General features: G+C 45.0%; 1 protein-coding gene across 2 annotated transcripts; it reads left to right on the forward strand.

Annotated features, from left to right (window-relative positions):
• The first annotated feature begins 12,601 nt into the window (after window positions 1-12,601).
• On the forward strand, window positions 12,602-16,512 carry LOC123592526 (procathepsin L-like). Of its 2 annotated transcripts, XM_045467653.1 has the most exons (8): window positions 12,602-12,731; window positions 13,120-13,256; window positions 13,551-13,673; window positions 13,770-13,916; window positions 14,098-14,322; window positions 14,496-14,658; window positions 15,530-15,647; window positions 16,131-16,512. In XM_045467653.1, exons 2-8 carry the CDS (start codon window positions 13,131-13,133, stop codon window positions 16,228-16,230), a joined length of 1,002 nt encoding a protein of 333 aa, XP_045323609.1. In that variant the 5' UTR covers window positions 12,602-12,731; window positions 13,120-13,130; the 3' UTR covers window positions 16,231-16,512. The 2 variants fall into 2 exon arrangements, with proteins under 2 accessions (XP_045323609.1, XP_045323610.1); XM_045467654.1 differs by lacking the exon at window positions 13,120-13,256 and having other exon boundaries at window positions 12,621-12,731.
• Window positions 16,513-19,319: the final 2,807 nt, after the last annotated feature.

Below are 19,319 nucleotides of genomic sequence, written 5' to 3' on the forward strand. Positions count from 1 at the left end.
ACCTCTCTGCGCCTGGGAGCCTGCTGTCCGGCTGAGCCCTGCCCGCCCTCCCATTGGGAAAGCACTGGGGGGCCTTATCAGACAACAGGGGCTGTAATAGTGGGGATGCCGTTAAAGACCCCTCCTCCATGTAGAGCATACCCAGCCCCAGGGCGAACGTGCAAAACCGGTTATCTTGTAGAATGTTCAGATTTGTGGCTTTATCTAATTGCTTTTTCCTGGTGACATTAAATTATCCCCCATGAACAGGACAATGATAGACTTCAGGCTTGATTAGGTTTCCTTCACCATTTTGGTAAGAATTCTGTCCTAAAAATAAGAAATAAATGTTACCACTCTTTGCATCCAAAATCTAGAGCCTGAAACTGTTTTCCAATGAAGATGAGCCTCATTTCCTGACTCCTGAATGCTGATCAGCCCTACTGTGTGTCAGTGGTTCCCATGCTTTGGAAATTTCATGGAATAGTTGGATTTCATGAAGAACATGGGGGGCTGAAACTATTTTCCAAAGTAAGACCACTTAGAAACAGCATAGCTGCCTACTGTTGTCACCATCAAAGTACAAAAAACACTCCTAAAACATTGTAGTGCCATAAAAAAAAAAGAATAAATTTTTTAAAATGCAGAATGTTAGAGTCTTAAAATAATGGATATTTCTCTCCTTTGAATGATTTAATCTTTTTTTAAATTTTTTAAATGTTTATTTGTTTTTCAGAGAGAGACAGAGCATGAGCAGGGGAGGGGCAGAGAGAGAGAGAGAGGGAGACAGAGAATCTGAAGCAGGTTCCAGGCTCTGAGCTGTCAGCACAGAGCCTGACACGGAGCTCTAACTCATGAACCATGAGATCATGACCTGAACCAAAGTCAGATGCTCAACTGACTGAGCCACCCAGGCACCCCTGAATAATTTAATCTTAAAGATATCATCCAGTGGTCACCATTAGTGATCAGAGATCATTGTGGGCAGTTGGGGCTCTAAAGCTTTTTATTGTATTATTTGTCCCTAAGCGTTTGTTCTGTGTTGTATATAGAAATGCAGAGAAAGCCCCACAGGCCCCTGCCCGTGAAATATTTCGTGGCCACGTGGATCCCATCCCCTGACACTATAAAACTCACCCTGTGTTCGCAGGCAGGGCCTCACATTGGGAAGACCAGTGATTCTGGCTGCTCTTGAAACCCTCTCACAGATCTCAGTGTTAGCAGGAAACCTGGAGTCATGCACATGTCAGACCGTGGCCCTGTCATGAAACACAAAGGTCAGTGCGTCTCTATTCCATAGACTCGAGGATGGAGAATGGGAAGAGCAGGTTTTAATTCATAAGAGTGCTCATATTCCCGCCTGAACTTCCCATCCCTATCTTTCCTTCCAGATCACATAGACACCTGGATTTGTTGTTTGTCTTTTGTTTTGTGTATTTTTTTATTTACTTAGAGAGAGAGCATGAGAAGGGAGGTGCAGAGAGAGAAGGAGACACAGAATCCCAAGGAGGCTCCATGCTGTCAGCTCAGAGCCTGACACGGGACTCGAACTCAGGAACCATGAGATCATGACCAGAGCAGAAATCTAGGGTCTGATGCTCAACCAACTGAAGTACCCAGGCAACCCAGCCAAGTAAACATTTGTTAACACAGTAATGATGCTGTTTGCTGACTTCTTTCATCTAAAGATGAACAGTGGAAGACAAACTAAGCATGAGTCAGTATATCCTAGGTACCCACCAAAGATAGGAGCTTCTGGCACTTAAAACAGTCTGTCTCTCTCTATAAAGCCTGGCTTTTTATTGGAAGACAGGAGCTCAAAATCTGGTTTTGGAAGCTAAAGTTGGAACATTTGACTTTTATTTACATTTCTTCTTTACTACTCCTAATCCTTCCCTAGGCAATGGATGCTTCTGGTTGAATCACGGGCAGGTTACATCTAAGAAAGTAAATAAAAATGAACATAAATAAACCTTCCAAAAATATTATCCTCATCACAGTTGAAACTGAGGGGCTGGGACGAAAGCGAGTGGGGAGTTAGTATTTCATGGGGACAGAGTTCAGTTTGAAATGAGGAATGTTCTGGAGATGGATCGTGGTGACATTTGCATAATAATGTGACTGCCCTAAATGAAAATGGTTAAAGGGGTCACTTTTATTATGTGTGTGTTACCAGGATAAAGAGAAATCAAGGTTGCTTCCCAGTGAGCAGGTGAGCGTCTCACCCCCTCCTGGAAAAAGAACAAGGAACAAGTTGGGCATGATGGTGGTGGGTGGTCTCAGAAGGGCAGTGCTGACCACCTGGGGTCCAGCTCCCTGGTGCAGTCCTGTGAGTGTGACCAGCCAGCCAGGACCCTGTGCCTGCCCCACCTGTCTAGATCCTGAGCTCTGAGAAAGTAGGGGTGTAGCGGGCTGTACATCTTCCCTGCAGCAGCGTATTTCCTGTCCGCCCCCTGCAAACACTTGTGTGCTGTGTAGACTGCCCTCAGTTCCTGGAGGTGGGGGAGAAGATGGCATTCATATGACACTGGCATTCAACCCACTGAAATTTTTTTCAACCCACTGAAATTTTAAAGTAACTATTCACTCATGTTTACTAGCAAGTCCAGTTTCCCAGGACCAGTTGGAGAGTGAACCCACTAGAACTTGAGAGAGTCGTTTTTGACTTTGTTATTATTGCTCTGAGAACATGAAAGAGAAGAAGGGGAAGAACACTGGCTTCCCAGATGGATCACTGATGAGCAAAGTTCACCAAGGTGAAGCCTAGACTCAGCATTGCATTTTGCCAACATTCTGCCCACAGGTGACCTGTTTCAGTGCATTGAGCACATTTGGGGGCCGACTAAGCAAAGAAAAGCATGGCAGAAACCACGAGGATTGGAAGCTGGTTTGGTTGACAGTCTCCAAGGTCACCTTAGTCCTTGACTCTTCATCCAGCTTTGCACCATTGTTAATTCCCACTAGCAATGTAAAAGAATCCCAGTTTTACTCTACCCTCAGCAACGTTTGGTCTTGTCAGTCCTCTTAATTTTAGCTATCTTAGTGGTTGTGGTAGGGATGTCAATGTGGTTTTAGTTTGTATTTCTTTAATAACTAATGATATTGGGTAGTTTGATGGTGCTTATTGGCCACTTTTCCATCTTCTTTTGATAAATATCTGTTCAAGAGGGAAATCTTTGTAACCTTTAATGTACAAACTAGAAAGTAATTACTTGTCTATTTCAGAACAAATTTCTCTGAATGTCTGTAAAAGAATGCCATAGGGGTACCTGGGTGGCTCAGTCAGATAGGCGGCCGACTTTGGCTCAGGTCATGATCTCATGGTTTGAGGGTTCGAGCCCCACGTCGGGCTTTGCACTGACAGCTCAGAGCCTGAAGCCTGCTTCAGATTCTGTGTCTCCCATTCCTCCCATTCCCTTTCTCTCTCTCTCTCTCTCTCTCTCTCTCTCTCTTTCTCTCTCAGAAATAAACATTAAAAAACAAAAACAAAAACAAAAACAAAAAAAGAATGCCATAGAGTGTAGTTCTAGGGAGAAAAAAAAAGGATTGGTAATAATTCTATCTGAAGTTAGGTCCAATTTGCCCTAAACTTGAAGGCTTCATACTCCTTCAAATAGTTGCAGAATTCTTGACCATGATCGTACTGTATTGACCACCAAGTATAATGCCCTGCAAGTTTGAATTTAGAGGCCGTGGTCACTAAACTCTTTTGTTTTCAATGGAACTCATGGTAAATGTCAGCTTACCTTTCCACACCTTACATCTGAGACAATCCTGGGTGATCCTGATAACCGGTAACCAGCAGAGTGTGACCCCAAATCCAACAACCTGAATGTATAGTTTTCCCTCTAATAGGAGCCTTTCAGCTCTGGCATTCTGGCAAGGTGATGATGCCCATGGATCTTGTCTCACAACAATGCTTTTAGGTGTCTGCCATAAAATACTTAAGTCTATAAGGCGATTGGGCATTGAAATGTATTTATCAAAATATAAAAATGAAATAGGGAACATGATAATATGAGTGCCTTCAGTAGAGGATCTTCTAAGTGCTGTAACTTGGAAGTACTGAAAAGCATTTATAATTTTGTAAGTTATGTGGATTTTGTAAGTTATGTGATTTCTCATGATCACAAAGTCGTGGGTACTACAAATACTACCTCAGTCTGTTGGTGACAAACACACTTGAAGGGAATGCCAATTTTCAGTCAGTGCTTGATAAAAGAAAGACGCACTTTTCACCCATAAAAATTTGTGTTCTCTGCCATGAATTCTGTACCACCCAAAATTCATTGTTAAAGATCTAACCTCCAATATGATTGTGTTTGGATGTAGGGTTAAAGGAGCCCAGGGCAGGCGGCCCTAAAATGTGCCACTTTGGCATATTTATTATGATGACTAAAAGTTACTCAAGAGACAGCCTGTGCAGAAGGCCACTCGGGGCCTCCCCCGGTCCCCTGAGAGCAGGGAAGAACTCTCCTTATGGCAGGCGCCCTCCCTGCACCAGGAGATAGAGATATTCTCGTCACCAGAGACAGGGGCATTCAGAGCTCAGAAGACTGTATCCACACCCTGTTACTTTTTCCTAATTTCTCACCCCGCCCAAATTCTGTTCAGAATTCCTTACTAATTGAAGCTCCCAAAGTTAAGCTTTCTTTGTCTAGTCAATTCCTCATAGATTCATTGTCTCTCTACATGAAAAGTATAAAAACTGCCTGTCTAGGTCCTTTCTTTAGTTCCCTATTTCATAATTAGGCTTCTGAGTGCAGGTAATAAAACTTTGGGGTTTTTTCTTCTATTGATTTGTCTCCTAGAAATGTAATTTTTAGTCCAGCCTGAAGACCTCAAGGGTAGAGAAGAGTTTTTCCTTCTCTTTTCCCACTATAGCTTCAGCAGCAGATTTTGTAATAAAATTAAGGAGAAGTTTTTTTTTTTTAATTTTTTTTTTACATTTATTTTTGAGAAACAGAGTGAGACAAAGCGTGAACGGGGGATGGACAGAGAGAGTAGGAGACACAGAATCTGAAGCAGGCCCCAGGCTCTGAGCCAGCGGTCAGCACAGAGCCTGATGCAGGGCTCGAACCCACGAACTGTGAGATCATGACCTGAGCCGAAGTCGGGCACTCAACCGACTGAGCCACCCAGGCGCCCCAAGGAGAAGTTTTTGATCACAGCCTCTTACATTGGTCCCTAACCCGGGAAATGCGTATATGCCTTCCCAAAGGCGTGAATCTTGGGGAAAGACTCCTGGTAGGTTCTTTCTAACTAAACAATGAGAATTCAGGGGAGTCGACCAATGAGATGTCTTATTTTGCCTGTGCAAAGTTAGGGGGCAGTTAGATTCTTCCCTAGCCTGAAATAAAAGAGGTCACCTACCTTCCTTTAGCCATGGTCTGGGAGACACATGAAGAGGGCCCCATCCTTCAAGGCCAATCAATGCCAGAGCAGAGTAAAGGAGACTCAGGAGAGAAAGCTTGCTTATGGTCAGTGAAGTGTGAAGTGTTAGCCCACTGTCCTGGGCGGAAGCGGTGGACCCTCCGTGTCACTCCTTCTCTTCCCCGGGGATCTGACTTCGATGTCTCAGCATCCTTGAGTTCTGCAGCAGCATCAGTGTGGGGAGCCCTCGGTAAGGTCCCCTTTACAGACAGGAAGCCTGTCTTCCTCTGATGAGGTTTACAATACCCCATCACCTGCTCTGACAGTGGCCGCCAGGTTCCTTTGAGTTCAAATGCAAGAAGTCTTCTTTATCCTGTTGATGACAGGCGTGAGCATCAGACATGAGACTGACAGCAGCTGGCCCCCAGCCCGAGACAGCAAGGGTCCGCAGAAGGTGTGTGCTAACAGGATCCCAAGACGTTTGTAAGGTTCTTGTTAACTCCTAGGGTTTGTCCGGTGAGGGTTTGTCGAGGGCCTTGCTCACTGGAGAGAGAAGGAAGTGCACCCCAAGTGGGAAACACATTTTAACTTGGTTGGTCACTGTGAAAGCATCAGCCCTGTGACAAGGACAGGCTCTAACCCATCTGGAAATGAGTGTAAAATAACAAGAACCTATGATCACCCGTCCTCAGTGGCAGTTCAGTCAAGTCCTGTTGCAAGTGTTACAATTTTACGGAAGTGTCTACCCCATTGTCTGTTTCTAATTCGAGTCATCTGGGGGAAACACCTGAAAAAGGAGGTTTGTCAGGGAGCCCGGAAGAACCGAGCTGCTGGGCTGGACTCTCCCCAGCCCTGTTTATTGAATTAGCCACTGTTATTTGTCCGGGTTAAGGTTTTTTTTTTTTTTTTTTTTTCAAAAGCTGACTGTGTGCATGTCACCAGGACAGTCGGACAGCTAAAGTCTGGCAATGAGGGGCTATTTTTGTGGAAGCAGAATTAAATTTAGCTACAAGTGACACAATCTTATAGATATAACCTAAAGGCTTAGTATTATTAGTATATGTAATCAGCCTATATAGTGTAACAAATCTTTGGGAATATTTCTGTGCAAAAGAGGCTATCAAGCACTTATTGGAATAGGATCACAGATCTTTATGAAGCTTAGACAAACTAATTAAATTAAAAAAAAGTTTTTGTTTTTGTTTTTTTTAAATTTTTTTTTTCAACGTTTATTTATTTTTGGGACAGAGAGAGACAGAGCATGAACGGGGGAGGGGCAGAGAGAGAGGGAGACACAGAATCGGAAACAGGCTCCAGGCTCTGAGCCATCAGCCCAGAGCCCGACGCGGGGCTCGAACTCAAGGACCGCGAGATCGTGACCTGGCTGAAGTCGGACGCTTAACCGACTGCGCCACCCAGGCGCCCCCCAAAAAAAAGTTTTTTAATGTTTATTTTTGAGAGAGAGAGAGAAAGAGCATAAGCAGGGGAGGGGCAGAGAGAGAGGGAGACAGAATTTGAAACAGGCTCCAGGCTCTGAGCTGTCAGCCCGGAGCCCAATACGGGGATCGAACACACAGACCGTGAGATCATGACCTGAACAGAGGTCAGACACTTAATGACTGAGCCACCCAGGTGTCCTACTTTCCTTTTCTTAATAGCAAAATGTATCTCTATTTCTTACGTCCTTTTTTTCTCTGAAAACCTATCTCATTCTCCTGACATACGAAGATATTTCTCTTATCATTTTTAGTAGTTTTAATTACTTATCTCAATTATATTTTTTAACTTTAGAAACCTAGACTTCTAGTGAAAACTAAGTAGCAAGCCATGGTGATCAATCTGTCATCTCAGCATTTTTTAATTTGCAAACTTAGGAATGTATTTAAACATTTCTAGAGGCATATGCCTTTTTAAATTTCCTTAATGTAACATGAACATATGCAAATATTTGTAATTTCTCTGCAACAAGAAGCCAGTAGTAGATAAACCTATGTTTAGTAATTAATGTCCTAGTGTTTTGTGTTTTTTGGGAATGATCTAGATTTTTAATGAATTTAACTTAACTCATTATTTAAAGTAGCAAATCTTTTAAGGTTTTATGTTATCAAAAAGATTAGGGGAAACTTATTTATTCGGGAATGTTAAAAAAAAAAAAAGGCCCCAAATTTTGTCGACTGGGTTCCCAATCTGGTGCTTAACACAGAAACTAACTGCAGTTTCAACCTCCCCAGGAGTGTAGTTGTAACCTGTCGGCAGGGAGTTTGCTGTCTGGTCCAGTGAGTCTGCCACTTGGGCCGTCTCTGTCCCCCCCAAGAAGGGGAAGTAGCTTGATAAGACAGCCTGCTTTGTCCCCTAGAAAGAGGCATTGCCAGGAACAATCCTTTTCCATGGCTAATAACTCTCTGGCCACCCCCTTCTTCTATAAAAACCTTCCATTTTGTACCACTCCTGGGAGCACACTTCTACCTGCTCAGTGTGGTCCTGCCCGATTCGTGAAGCATTTCAGAAAGCCACTTAGATCTCCAAATTTAGTTGGCTGATTTTGTTATTTAGCAGGAGGAAGAATTTCCTCTGTTTTTAAGTTCTTTGAGTTGTGCAGGTTAGTTTCTCAGGTAGAAGGGCTCTCTGTTAATGCCCTATTTCTGCTAAGGCAGGAATGTGACAGGGAGGTCGAGTTTTTCCTGAATCAGCTGGGTTTTGATTGCTTTAACTCAAAATGATCCTTATGCCTCAGTGGCCCATCTTGGGACAGCCTCTCCTTGGCCTCTGTACTATTTAAAAAATTTATCCCCAAACTTGCTATTTATATTTAATCTGCCTGTTTTAAGCACTATGTGTAGATGACTTACAAAACAGGTTATTAAGCATTAGACATAGTCCTTATCCTAAGCTATTTTGTTGTTTCTGTTTTTTGTTTTTTTTTGCTGATGACAGATTCTATAAGAAATAACAAATTTATTTGGCTAGTCACCTCATGTAGAATAAAAGTCTTTGTATTGATTGTTGATAACTCTAAAGACAAGTTTGGGTTAATTAAACCACCAACCTTAAAGTAGCTTTAATATCAAATAATTTCATAAATCATGTGAACTTGAAAAGCACTTGGGTTAGTTTCTACCTCTTAGAGTTTTACAATGCCCAGTGCTTACTGTCACTTGCCTTCAAACCAACTAAATAGAGGTCTTCACAAAGTAATTTTAGCAATGCCATCCGAATATAGGAGCATTTATAACACAGATTGCAGACCTTCTAGATTCTGTTGTAAAATTAACTGCCATGAAATTTACCAGTTGTAAAGGGTGTATCTACTTTTATTTTTTCTGTTCAATGGAATAAGTTAAGGTTATTGGTCTGGATGGCTAAAGCCTGTTTTCTTTTTAATATTTGTAGAGAAGACCCTTAAGAATTGTATTTGTCGTTGGCAAGTCGGGTTTTCTGGCCTTGCTCGCCATGTTTGCGTGGTAACAACGATCTCCCTGGAATCTGCACTGTGAAGAGATGGACCAGATAAGAAATTCCTGGAGAAGACCGGCAGAACACTGAATGTTTATATTTTGAAGGCACAGGGGGAAAACGCAAGCACTTTCTAGAAGGACTTTTCATCTCTGTAGGGCAGAACTTTTACAGTACTTCTAAGCCTTTTGAGATAAATAAGGGAGGTTTGAAGATTGATAAAAAGGATTGGAGTTCTCTGAATTGTTTTTGGAACCAGACTTCTGATCCAGTAAAGACTAGATTTGTAAAACAAGGACAGCTGTTTTTAGCTTCTGAAAGAATTGGCTTGTTGCCTAAATAATAATAAAGGGCTAACACATCCATCCCTATGAGGAAGTCTTCTTTTCCTCTGGATGGTTTGCTTAACAGAGAAGCTGCGCCCCTCCCCCACCCCGCCACCCACCAAAAAAAGTCTATCAGGCTCTGATTATCAGCTTTTAATTTGGCCAAATTTTTTATTATGGAGTTATTAAAATTAAAAAAAAATTCTTGTCTGATTTTAGCCGGGACAAACAGTAAAGATTTCTGACAGTGCTAAACAAGCCCAGGGTCTCACACGGCATCCTTAGAGGTGTAAACAGCACGGTACTACTTTTACAAGCTCTGGAGCCACCCCCAAAGATCATTGAAGACAGAGCCGAGGAAGTGGAAGGCCAAGCCATGAACCAGACGGACAAGAAGAAAATGGTTTTTCCCAGGAAAAAAAAGATCCATATCCAATGGGTCTGGACTTGGAAAGGAAGGGATAATGTGAGTGTTTATTTCCCTTTCTCATATAAGCTCAGGAGGAATTGATTTAAAAATGAAACAAACTCAACAAACTCAAACTCTCGGGAACCCTGCCCAGGTTTACGAAATGTTTTACTGTGGGCCTCGGTTCAGTCCTTAACCAAGGATGAAAGGCATCTCAGGAGGATCACCTGTAACCTCAGGTGGTGTTCCTGGACAAAGGTGAGTGTCTCGAAAGGCACCTGGGACAGGGAAGTAGCAGATGGAGTGCTCAGGGAAAGGAGGGTTGAGGAGGTGGAGGACATAAGTCAGTCTTACAGTCTTCGGTCTTAAGCACCTCTCATGTTTCTAATTGTTCAGTAGCCTTTTGTAATGAATCTTTCAATGCAACTATTTTGGAATACTGAAGGCTTTTGGAGTCTTCTGCATATGTATTAAAGTAGGCCCCCCATTCTGTTTATTTAGATTGGATCCCCTGACTTTCATGTACACTCCTTGAAAGAACAGTCCTAACTGGATTGTTTCCTGTAATGGCCAGTGTAATTCTAGGTTATTTTCTAATTATTCTTTTCCATCTTTCTAGATATGTTTACCATCTGGGACTATAATTCTTAGACTGAAATAAGCAAGTGTGCCAGAAAGGATTGCAGTTGATTCTTAGACTTAAATAAGCAAGTGTGCCAGAAAGGATTGCAGTTGATTCTTTATATATCCAGTTAGCTAAGCCTTTGGGTTTCTAGGAGCCAAACTAATACCTAAAAGGGAGGTACCACAGGGTTGGGGACTGTGTGGTGTTTCACAGGGTATCTAGTGGCATGAAAATTTTCTTGATGCTGGTGGGTGACCTAGTGCCCATGTAACTTGTTTCATGGCTGATCTATCCTATCACAGGAGACTTCTTGAGGTGGTGGGCCCTTTAACAGCCTTTAAATGCTGAACTCATGTCAATCAATTTTTGTGGTTTTTTAACCTCCAAGATCCGGCTGTTAGCAATAGCCTTTATTTACACAAAACAAGGCAAACAAACATGTACCTTCATTTATCAGCAGCACTGTGTCTCGTCACTAGGAAGGCCCTATGAGCACCACCACCCATTCCCTTGGGAACCTCTTGCTGAGGAATGTGGCATGAAAGGCAGGGGTTGCCTCAGGGCGACCCTTCTGTCAGCTCAGTGGAAGTCCTGGCAAACACACCAGCACCTTTGGGCTCCTGGCATAACCATCTGCAGCTCAAGCTGGCCTGACCTGTAATGGAAGGTCAGTGGGATCAGGAGCTCCAAGGCAAAGATAGAGACAGACAGAATGGAGCTCTGACCCGTAGGAGCTTACCCACAGTGCTGGGAAAGGGGGAGAAGGCCATGAACCTAAGGCTTGTGGGCACCACACCTGTTTCTCCTTGCTGGGTATGTTGCCAGAAGTTTTCTCCAGATCTCGTCCCTGCCACTAAATCAAAATTCAAGTAAAGTTGAGAATTGAATTGGATTTCTTAGAGGATTCATGAATCAGGCAGCATCCCATCTAGCATATAGAAGGAAACTCTCCTGAGCTAAACAAAAGAAAGATTTGAAAAGGTAAGGAAAAGCATAAAAGAAAGAAAGGAACGCATTAGCAAGGAGTGCATTGTTTGGACAAGGTGGCCCTGTTAAAGGGGAGCAGAAAGGCTCTCAGTAAATTCCCCAGCATGGACCAGGAAATTCCAGGTTGACTCTTTCAGGGTTACCTTGCTGGAGGTTGAACCTGCAGTTGTCTTGGTTTCCTGACCTGGGCCCTTAACCTAAGCAACACCATTTTGGGCCTGTGGCTTTCTGTTCAACAGCCCTCACAAGGAAGCGGTATTAAGTTAGCCCTACTCTATGCTCATGCCTGACACGTATTATCTCATTTAATCTATCTCATTTAATCACAAGAATCCTCTGAGGAAAATCTAATTATTGCCCCATGTCCTCACTGAGGAAACTGAGGCTGAGGGTGTTGCAGAACCTGCCTGGGCCCACACCAGGAGAGCTGTAGAATGGCCCTGCTGGCCCAGCCCTGACTCCGAGCCCATGTGCAGAGTCCCTTTGACCACTGCTCTCCTGGAGAAAAGCGCTGGAGAAAATGCATGAGGAAGATCACTGGGTGTCTCACTAAAGTGGGTCCAGAGGAGGTGCCGACCCACTGTTTAGATGTGTGGAATCCTGTTTCTAAAGAAAGCAACACCGGTCATCAGAGGGCAAATTCATGGTCTCCTGATAAATACATCCTTGCTTGAAATAGCTATTTATCTTAAACTTGTGAAGTTAAATCTCAAGAAAAGCACTTTAGACACCGAGAAACATAATATCCATACAGAGAATGGGGAAGTGAATGCAGTTCCTATATTCTGCTTTTCCTCCATCTCTTAATCCAGTTTTGTTTTGTTTTTCAATAACTCGTTTCTATCTGTTTTGAGAAGGAAAAGGAAAATAACTGTGAGGGGACTGGAGAGGAACATTACAAACTGCCACTCCATCCCTGGACATCCTGCTCATCTGTCTCCTTCAGTCCAAGGATTTAGGTCTTGCCCATCATATCCTGAGTTTTGGAGATTTCCAGTCCACTACAAATTCTTCCAAAACCCAGAGGCATCCCATTCTGAGACATTGATAACACCTCTCTCTGTGGGTGCTGCATTCCTCCCCCTGCCCCACCTTTGCCTGGAATAAATAGGAACCACTAGGCTAGATTATCCTGCTCTCAGCCCTCCAGAAGACTTTAACCCAAAACTCTAGGACTAAAGGACATGCAGGCTGATGCTGAAAATCAATCTGGGGCTCCCGGTGAGCTTCTTCTCATGGACCACCTGCCCATCTCTTGTAGTCTGGATAATTAGTAGCTTCGGGTCCCAGGGATGAGCTGTACCCTCCCTTCTCCCTCCAGGGTCTTGTTCCTGTTCGGCAGGCTTGTCTCCCTGGGGGCCACTGGGCAGATACTACCTACCCTAGGAAAGGTGGGAACGCTGCCAAGAGGCCCCGCCCCCCGGCCGGCTGAGCCAATCACCTTGAGGACAGGTGGTCAGCACTGGGCGATCCGGCGGAATCATGGGCCTTAAACCGACAGCCTTGGACCCACTTCGCGACCCAGTGGACCCCCAGCCCTGTACTTGGGACTGTGCCTACACAGCTACACCTGCCACAGGTGAGGCCCAGGGTTGGGCTTGAGTGGAGGGCCAATCTGGGAACGAGGTTGGCCACCAGCTTTAGGATTTGGGGTTCGGGGCTTCCAGGAAGTACTGTCCCTGACCTGGCCCCACCAGACGCTGAAGCCAGATCTCTGCACACCAGGTTGTAGAGCCCGCTGAGTCATGGCCCCTTGTCCACATGCCTTAAAACTGGTGGGCAGGTTCCAAGGCGGGGAGTGGAGCATCAGGCCCCTCGCACATCCCACATCCTCCACAGCCCTGTGTAAACATTTGATAAATGCAATCTTTTTACCCTACCACAGGGCTCTAACACCTTAGAAGAAAGGAGGATGCCCTTTTAAATGGATTGTTCTAATCAGAATCTCATTTCTTTTCCCTTCCTAGGTTTTTGAAACATGCATCCTTCTCTCTTCCTGGCTGCCCTTTGCTTGGGAATAGCGTCAGCTGCTCCACAAGTCAATCAGAGTTTAGATGAACAATGGTCCCAGTGGAAGGCAACACACGGGAAGCTATATGGCAAGGTTGGTAACATCTAACCTGTCCAGAGGGACCCCTGCAGAGAACAGTCTGTGCTGTGGGAGTTCATAGCAAGGAGTAGCTTCTTGAGGCCGCTCTTACCAAGGCAGTAAGCAGGGCTCCTTGACTGTACACAACGTAGGCATATGTCCTGCTGTGTGGTTGCTGGAGAACAGCTTGCAGAAGCATCAGGCCCTCCCTGGCTGTGGTTTCTCCTCCTTTCTGTGAGCACACCCGCTTGGTGCAGGTGAGTTGGTTTTAAATAGAAATAAAGACGTGTGATTGTATCTTCCCTCTAGAATGAAGAAGGATGGAGGAGAGCAGTGTGGGGGGAAAATATGAAGATGATTGAACAGCACAATCGGGAATACAATCAAAAGGAACACAGCTTCACGATGGCAATGAATGGCTTTGGTGACATGGTGAGTGTGGCACGGATTGCTGAACATTTTGTTTTTCTGAGTACTTTGCCAAAGTAATCTCAAACTTGTCAACGTCCTACTTTCTTTTCCTTGAAGACCAATGAAGAATTCAGGCAGGTGATGAATGGTCTTCAAATCCAGAAGCACAAGAAGGGGAAAGTGTTCCAACCACCTCTCTTTGCTGAGATCCCCTCATCTGTGAACTGGAGAAAGAAAGGCTATGTAACTCCCACAAAGAATCAGGTGGGACAATATTCAGCAGGTTCCTCTCAAGAGTATAGGCAAAAGGGATCAGTGTCCTTGCTGTGGTAGACTGAGAAATAATGTGCCGTTTGCTATGTTTTAGAAGACTTTGAGATGTGTGCTCTGTTGTCAAGTCCTGCTATTTGTTTTGTAGGCTGAGAACTCTTTACTTGGGTTTCAGGGTCAGTGTGCTTCTGGCTGGGCTTTTAGTGCAACTGGTGCCATCGAAGGACAGATGTTTGGGAAAACTCACAAACTTGTTTCACTGAGTGAGCAGAACCTGCTGGACTGTGCTTGGTCTGAAGGCAGTGGGGGCTGCAGTGGGGGCAACATGGAGAACGCCTTCCAGTATGTTAAGGACAATGGAGGCCTGGACTCAGAGGAATCCTATCCATACCATGCACAGGTAAATGGAGCTCCTTATCTTGTTATAAACTTGAACACATTCAGGGAAAAAGAGATGCCATATTTAATTTTCACAATTTAGACTGTAGCCTTTATATCTGCAACTGTCTTGATCTCATGTTTCCCAGGATGTAGGTGGTAGTAATAAAGTCTCTACCCCTTTACCTTTGAAAGCTCCAATCTTGCAAATACAATCCAGAAAATTCTGCTGCCGACATAACTGGGTTCTTGACAATCCCTAAGACGGAGTACAAACTTATGAGGTCAGTGGCAATTGTGGGTCCCGTCTCTGCTGCTATAGATGCAAGCCTGGATACCTTCCGGTTCTATGACCAAGGTAAGGATTTGTCTGTGTAGAAATTTAGGCAGAGAAATGCAAACACCATCATCACATACAGCAAGACTGACTCTTTGGCATGCCGAATTTCACATAGAATTTTGGGGAGTGCGGATTTAACACAATTGTTTATTGTATACATGAAATATTTGTGCCTAATGTTTCTATCCGTAATGACTGGAGACACAACCTCATGATGTTAATCACTTCATAAATATGTGTAAAAGGCTACATAATTTACTACCTGATTTTGGAGTTACTAGAACTTTCAAGTAATTCAAATGATTCCACTACTGAAATTAAAACTTAGTTCAAGTAATTCTGTGTTCTCTGCTGTTTCCTTAGGCTGACATCCTAAAAGTAGATTTCTGTGAGTGGTCTTTTATGGCTCATGACTAGTTATTTACAAAACAGATTGTGCCACTTCATATTCATCTGGTATTAGACGAGGCCCTAAGTCTCTCGCCTGGCTCAAAAAAGATCTGGCTTTCATTTTTTAATTTTTTTTTCAAAGTTTATCTATTTATTTTGAGAGAGAGAGAGAGAGAGAGAGAGCGTGCATGCTAACATGAATGGGGGTGGGGGGACGCAGAGGGAGAGAGAGAATCCTAAGCAGGCTCCACACTGTCAGTGCAGAGCCTGATCTCACAAGCTGTAAGATCATGACCTGAGTCAAAACCAAGAGTCAGATGTTTAACCCACTGAGCCACCCAGGCGCCCCTCCCTGCAAAAGTCCTGGCTTTTAAATCATATCTGGAATTACGTCATTTCACTGCATTTTGAAATGCCTCCCTTACAGCGGTGGATAGGCTGAGTTACTATCACACATCATGTGGGAATCCTCACCCCAGCACTGAATTTTACTTTCCAGGCATTTATTATGATTCAAACTGCAGCCATGAAATCCTACACCACGGCGTTCTGATAGTTGGCTATGGCTTTGAGGGAGCAGAGTTGGATAACAAAAAGTATTGGATTGTCAAGAACAGGTATAAAAGCCAAAAATACTTACCCTTAAAACTGAAAAGGGAATCCTTTTTGGAATCAGGGTTTGGGTACAGGTCCTCAAACCCCTGAGCACACTTGCAAAATCTCAGGAACCCAGAACCCCACTTAGGGAAAACACAGACATATTCATGTAATGATAACAACAGTAAGATACTGTCTCAAGCTTGCTAGGGTCTTGATATAGTTTTGGTACCACTGGTTTCTAAACTGGGAATTTTATGAATTCTGAAATACATCTGCCCCCAAGAGTTTCTTCTTTCTGTGTCTCCATTTGCAGTCTGTTAAATGTCTGGGGATAGAATTCTGTACAGGGTTAGAACTCAACGATGAACAAGAATGGCCTCTCCTATTCTTCCTGAATCTGCTGTAGCCTCTGGTGCACTGCTCAGTAACAGGTGCTGTCGTTCATAAAGATAAATGTGCTTGATTGTGTGAGTAAAATAGCAAACGCTGTCTTCTTTCAGCTGGGGAGAAGCCTGGGGCATAGATGGCTATATACTGATGGCCAAAGACCGGGACAACCACTGTGGTATCGCCTCCTTGGCCAGCTTTCCTACCGTGTGAGACGATGCAATAAAGAAGGCCTTGACTGGGGACAGAGTATGCAGAAGAAGATTTTATCTTAACCCTGACCAGAACTTCCTGTGTGGGATAAAACACTTGAAGGGCTGAAGATCCAAGTTGTGAATTGATCCCGTGACACTTTATACTGGGAATGTTCCCAACTCTCTCATTATTGTTGTAAACAGCCTGGTAGGAATTTGTTTAATGGCATGTAACATTTCATGTTTTAAAATGAAGTGTGTAGTTTTACTCTTTAAAATAAAAACATTTCAAGGTCTTCAAGTTTTTAATACACTCAATTTTTATAGAGCCAAAAATGTCACTGGGTTCTAGGGACATAAATGAATGTGCCAGTGGCCCACTAGGAGAATGCTGGATGGTGTCTGGTTCTTGTAGCTGTAAATAGGCACATGTCATGGCAGCTGCCCTTTGGCTGTGTCCGTCCCAACACTTGAATAGAGCCAAATATGAACAATGATCTGTAAGGACAAAGGTACGTTCTTTCAATGAGGAAAAACTTGACGTGTTAGAAAAGTGAACATACATACATTGAATTTCCAAGGTAGAATAGTGCCTTAAAGATCATGGTCATTTGACCCCAAATGGTTACAACCGACCCAAGTACAGGACAGATGTCACGGTCACTTTCAGGTGCATCTTCCCCAAATGCCAGAGAAGATCATGTAACCTCTTTGCAGGTGAGGAAGAACTGGACGCAGTGGGTTGTAGGAATGTGTATCTTGGGTCCACAAGGGTTAAGGGTAAACCCCAGACACGAGGCCAGCTTCAAAAATAGAACTGGGCCTCAGAGGTGGCAGACAGGTGAGGACATCCAAAGTGATCATCTGAGGCCTCATTTACACCCAGCCACTCAAGCCCGGAATTGACTAAAAGAAGACATTCTGCCTACTCTTCGCTGGCTAAAGAAGAACATAGTTCCATTTTCTCTCTGCAGGTTAATTGACTCATGTTCCCACTCAGAAAGCATGAGGAGAAGATGTAAGGTTAATAGACCCCATAACCGGTCATGAGCACATGAGGTGGAAGAGAGCAGGTCTCAGCCCACAAGACCTCCAGCACCTTGAGACAAGTCCCTTTGGACTGGGCCACTTGTCATGCCAGAAGGACCCTCCATGAGACTTCCCTCCTAGACGCTTACATTTCCAACTGTTTAACCTAAAATGACAAATGTGGTGTGTGCAGGGAAATTCTGTGGGCTTCCTGACAGTGCTGTCAGGGGCAGTCACAGGAGAGGTGGGGACTCCCCAGCGGAATCCCTTCTGCCAGGGGGAAACTGTATTGGAACAACCAGAACTGATGCAGCACCTGCTGGGGCTCAGCCATCACCTGGTGGAAGGCACATCCCCAACTGCCAGGAGGAGCAGGTGCTGGGAGGGGGAGGAGGTAGCTCAGAACAGCAGGAGGAAGAGGTGCCCGATGAGAACCCAGAGGAGCCAGTCAGGGGGACAGGAGAAAAGAGGGGTGTCTGAGCAGAGGCTCGGGCTCAGAACCCCAGAGGAAAGAGACAGTGTATCTACAGAACATGGAAAGAGAGTGAGGTGAGGGTGCGGGGGGATGAGGCTGGGCCCACACGAGGGTTTTAGGACAGGGGGGCACCACTGGGGAAGCAGTGGAGAGACCGGTTATCTGTTAATGTAAACACACTCTCGGAATCCTTGCAGCTCTGTGATTTTGTCAAAAATTGTCTCTCCCGATTCCCACCTGGCTCAGGGGCATGGTTCTTCCTGGAAGTCTCTCCAAGAGCTGGAACCCCCTGTTGCTTGGGAATGGCTGGTGTCCACGCAGGCCCACTGGTGGGATGTCCTAGATGCAGGTGTGGGCGGGGCGTTCAGCCTGGGCTGGTGACCAGAGCGCTTGCCCAGCCCTCCCCATTGCTTGGGCTCCCACAGTTTGAAGGCGTCTCTGAGTTCAAGTCCCAACAACAGGTGTGCCAGGACGCTCACAAGGAGCTCCAGACTCCTATGGCCTGACCTTGGTCCCTGGTGAGACTCTGCCTCTGCAGGTATTTGGAGCCTGTCACCAGGGATGGCCCAGGGACCCGGAGACGGGCTGAGACCCTACCTCATGATGGGGAGAGCCAAGGCCACTGAGCAAAGGGGCATGTGGGATGAAGACAAGGCTGGGGCCGTCTTTGGAACATGCAGTCTGTCACAGTCGGTCTCTGAACATCCCTTAGAAAGGACTCCTTGTGACTGTCATCTTGCTTCACCATGCCAGGCTCGCTCAGCCTGCTGTCCACACTGTCCTGGGAGTTCAGACCAAGACTCTGAGAACATGTGCAGGTGCCGATGTGAGGGAAACCAGGAAGAGCTGGCTGATGTGTGAACTTCAGATATTAGAAACTTGTGTACTTTTCAAAGTTATGTATATTTTTTAAACTTGTGAAAAGTTCCAAAGTGCATCTTCGGAGTTTTCAGAATGGTTGTGTTTTCTAAGTTTGTCTCCCTTTAGACTGAGCAGCTTTTCACCAGCACTGCCTTCAAGGTCATTTGAACGAGTGAGCTGGAGTCAGTGGAGGGCAGCGCTGGGCGGGGCACAGACATGCCCTCCCTTAGCTGCCCAGGAGCAAGCCAGCCTTGGGTCAGAGAGGCTTCTGGAAGTTCTCTGGGGCTTCAGCAGTGTGCCATGGCTACCATGCCTCTAGGGTCTTCAGAGTGCAAGGACCAGAGGGGCTCAGGCGGAGGGGATCCCCTCAATCCTGCACACCGGACAGAAGTGCTGGCCAAAGTCAAGGTGCCAAGATCAACAGCACACAAAACAGAAAGGGCCACAAGTCAATTATTGCACAGTGTCCCCCGGCACCTGGTGGTACAATTATAGCCAGAATTAGGTTTCTGCCTTTCCCCTGTCACAGGAGAAGAGGACACCAGTGCCCTCAAAAGATTCGGTATGTTAGTAAGCTGTGTGTTACAAACTAGGTGGAGAATGTTTTATTCCACTTGGTGAGATACTCCTAATGGACGGTGTTGCTCACAGGACATGGTGACTGCAGTTCAGATGCTTCTCCTGCAGGGGAGGGAGAACCAGGGACTGACTTAAAGGTAAGGGGAAAGGGCAGGCTTTGAAGG

This window comes from Leopardus geoffroyi, chromosome D4 (assembly GCF_018350155.1).
Source record: "Leopardus geoffroyi isolate Oge1 chromosome D4, O.geoffroyi_Oge1_pat1.0, whole genome shotgun sequence".
Taxonomy (NCBI): domain Eukaryota; kingdom Metazoa; phylum Chordata; class Mammalia; order Carnivora; family Felidae; genus Leopardus; species Leopardus geoffroyi.

Coding starts and splice junctions, on each gene's coding strand:
- LOC123592526 (XM_045467653.1), top strand. CDS start 13,131: ATGCATCCTTCTCTCTTCCTGGCTGCCCTTTGCTTGGGAATAGCGTCA. Junction 13,674..13,769: donor TGAATGGCTTTGGTGACATG/GTGAGTGTGGCA, acceptor TTTTCCTTGAAG/ACCAATGAAGAATTCAGGCA. Junction 15,648..16,130: donor TATTGGATTGTCAAGAACAG/GTATAAAAGCCA, acceptor GTCTTCTTTCAG/CTGGGGAGAAGCCTGGGGCA.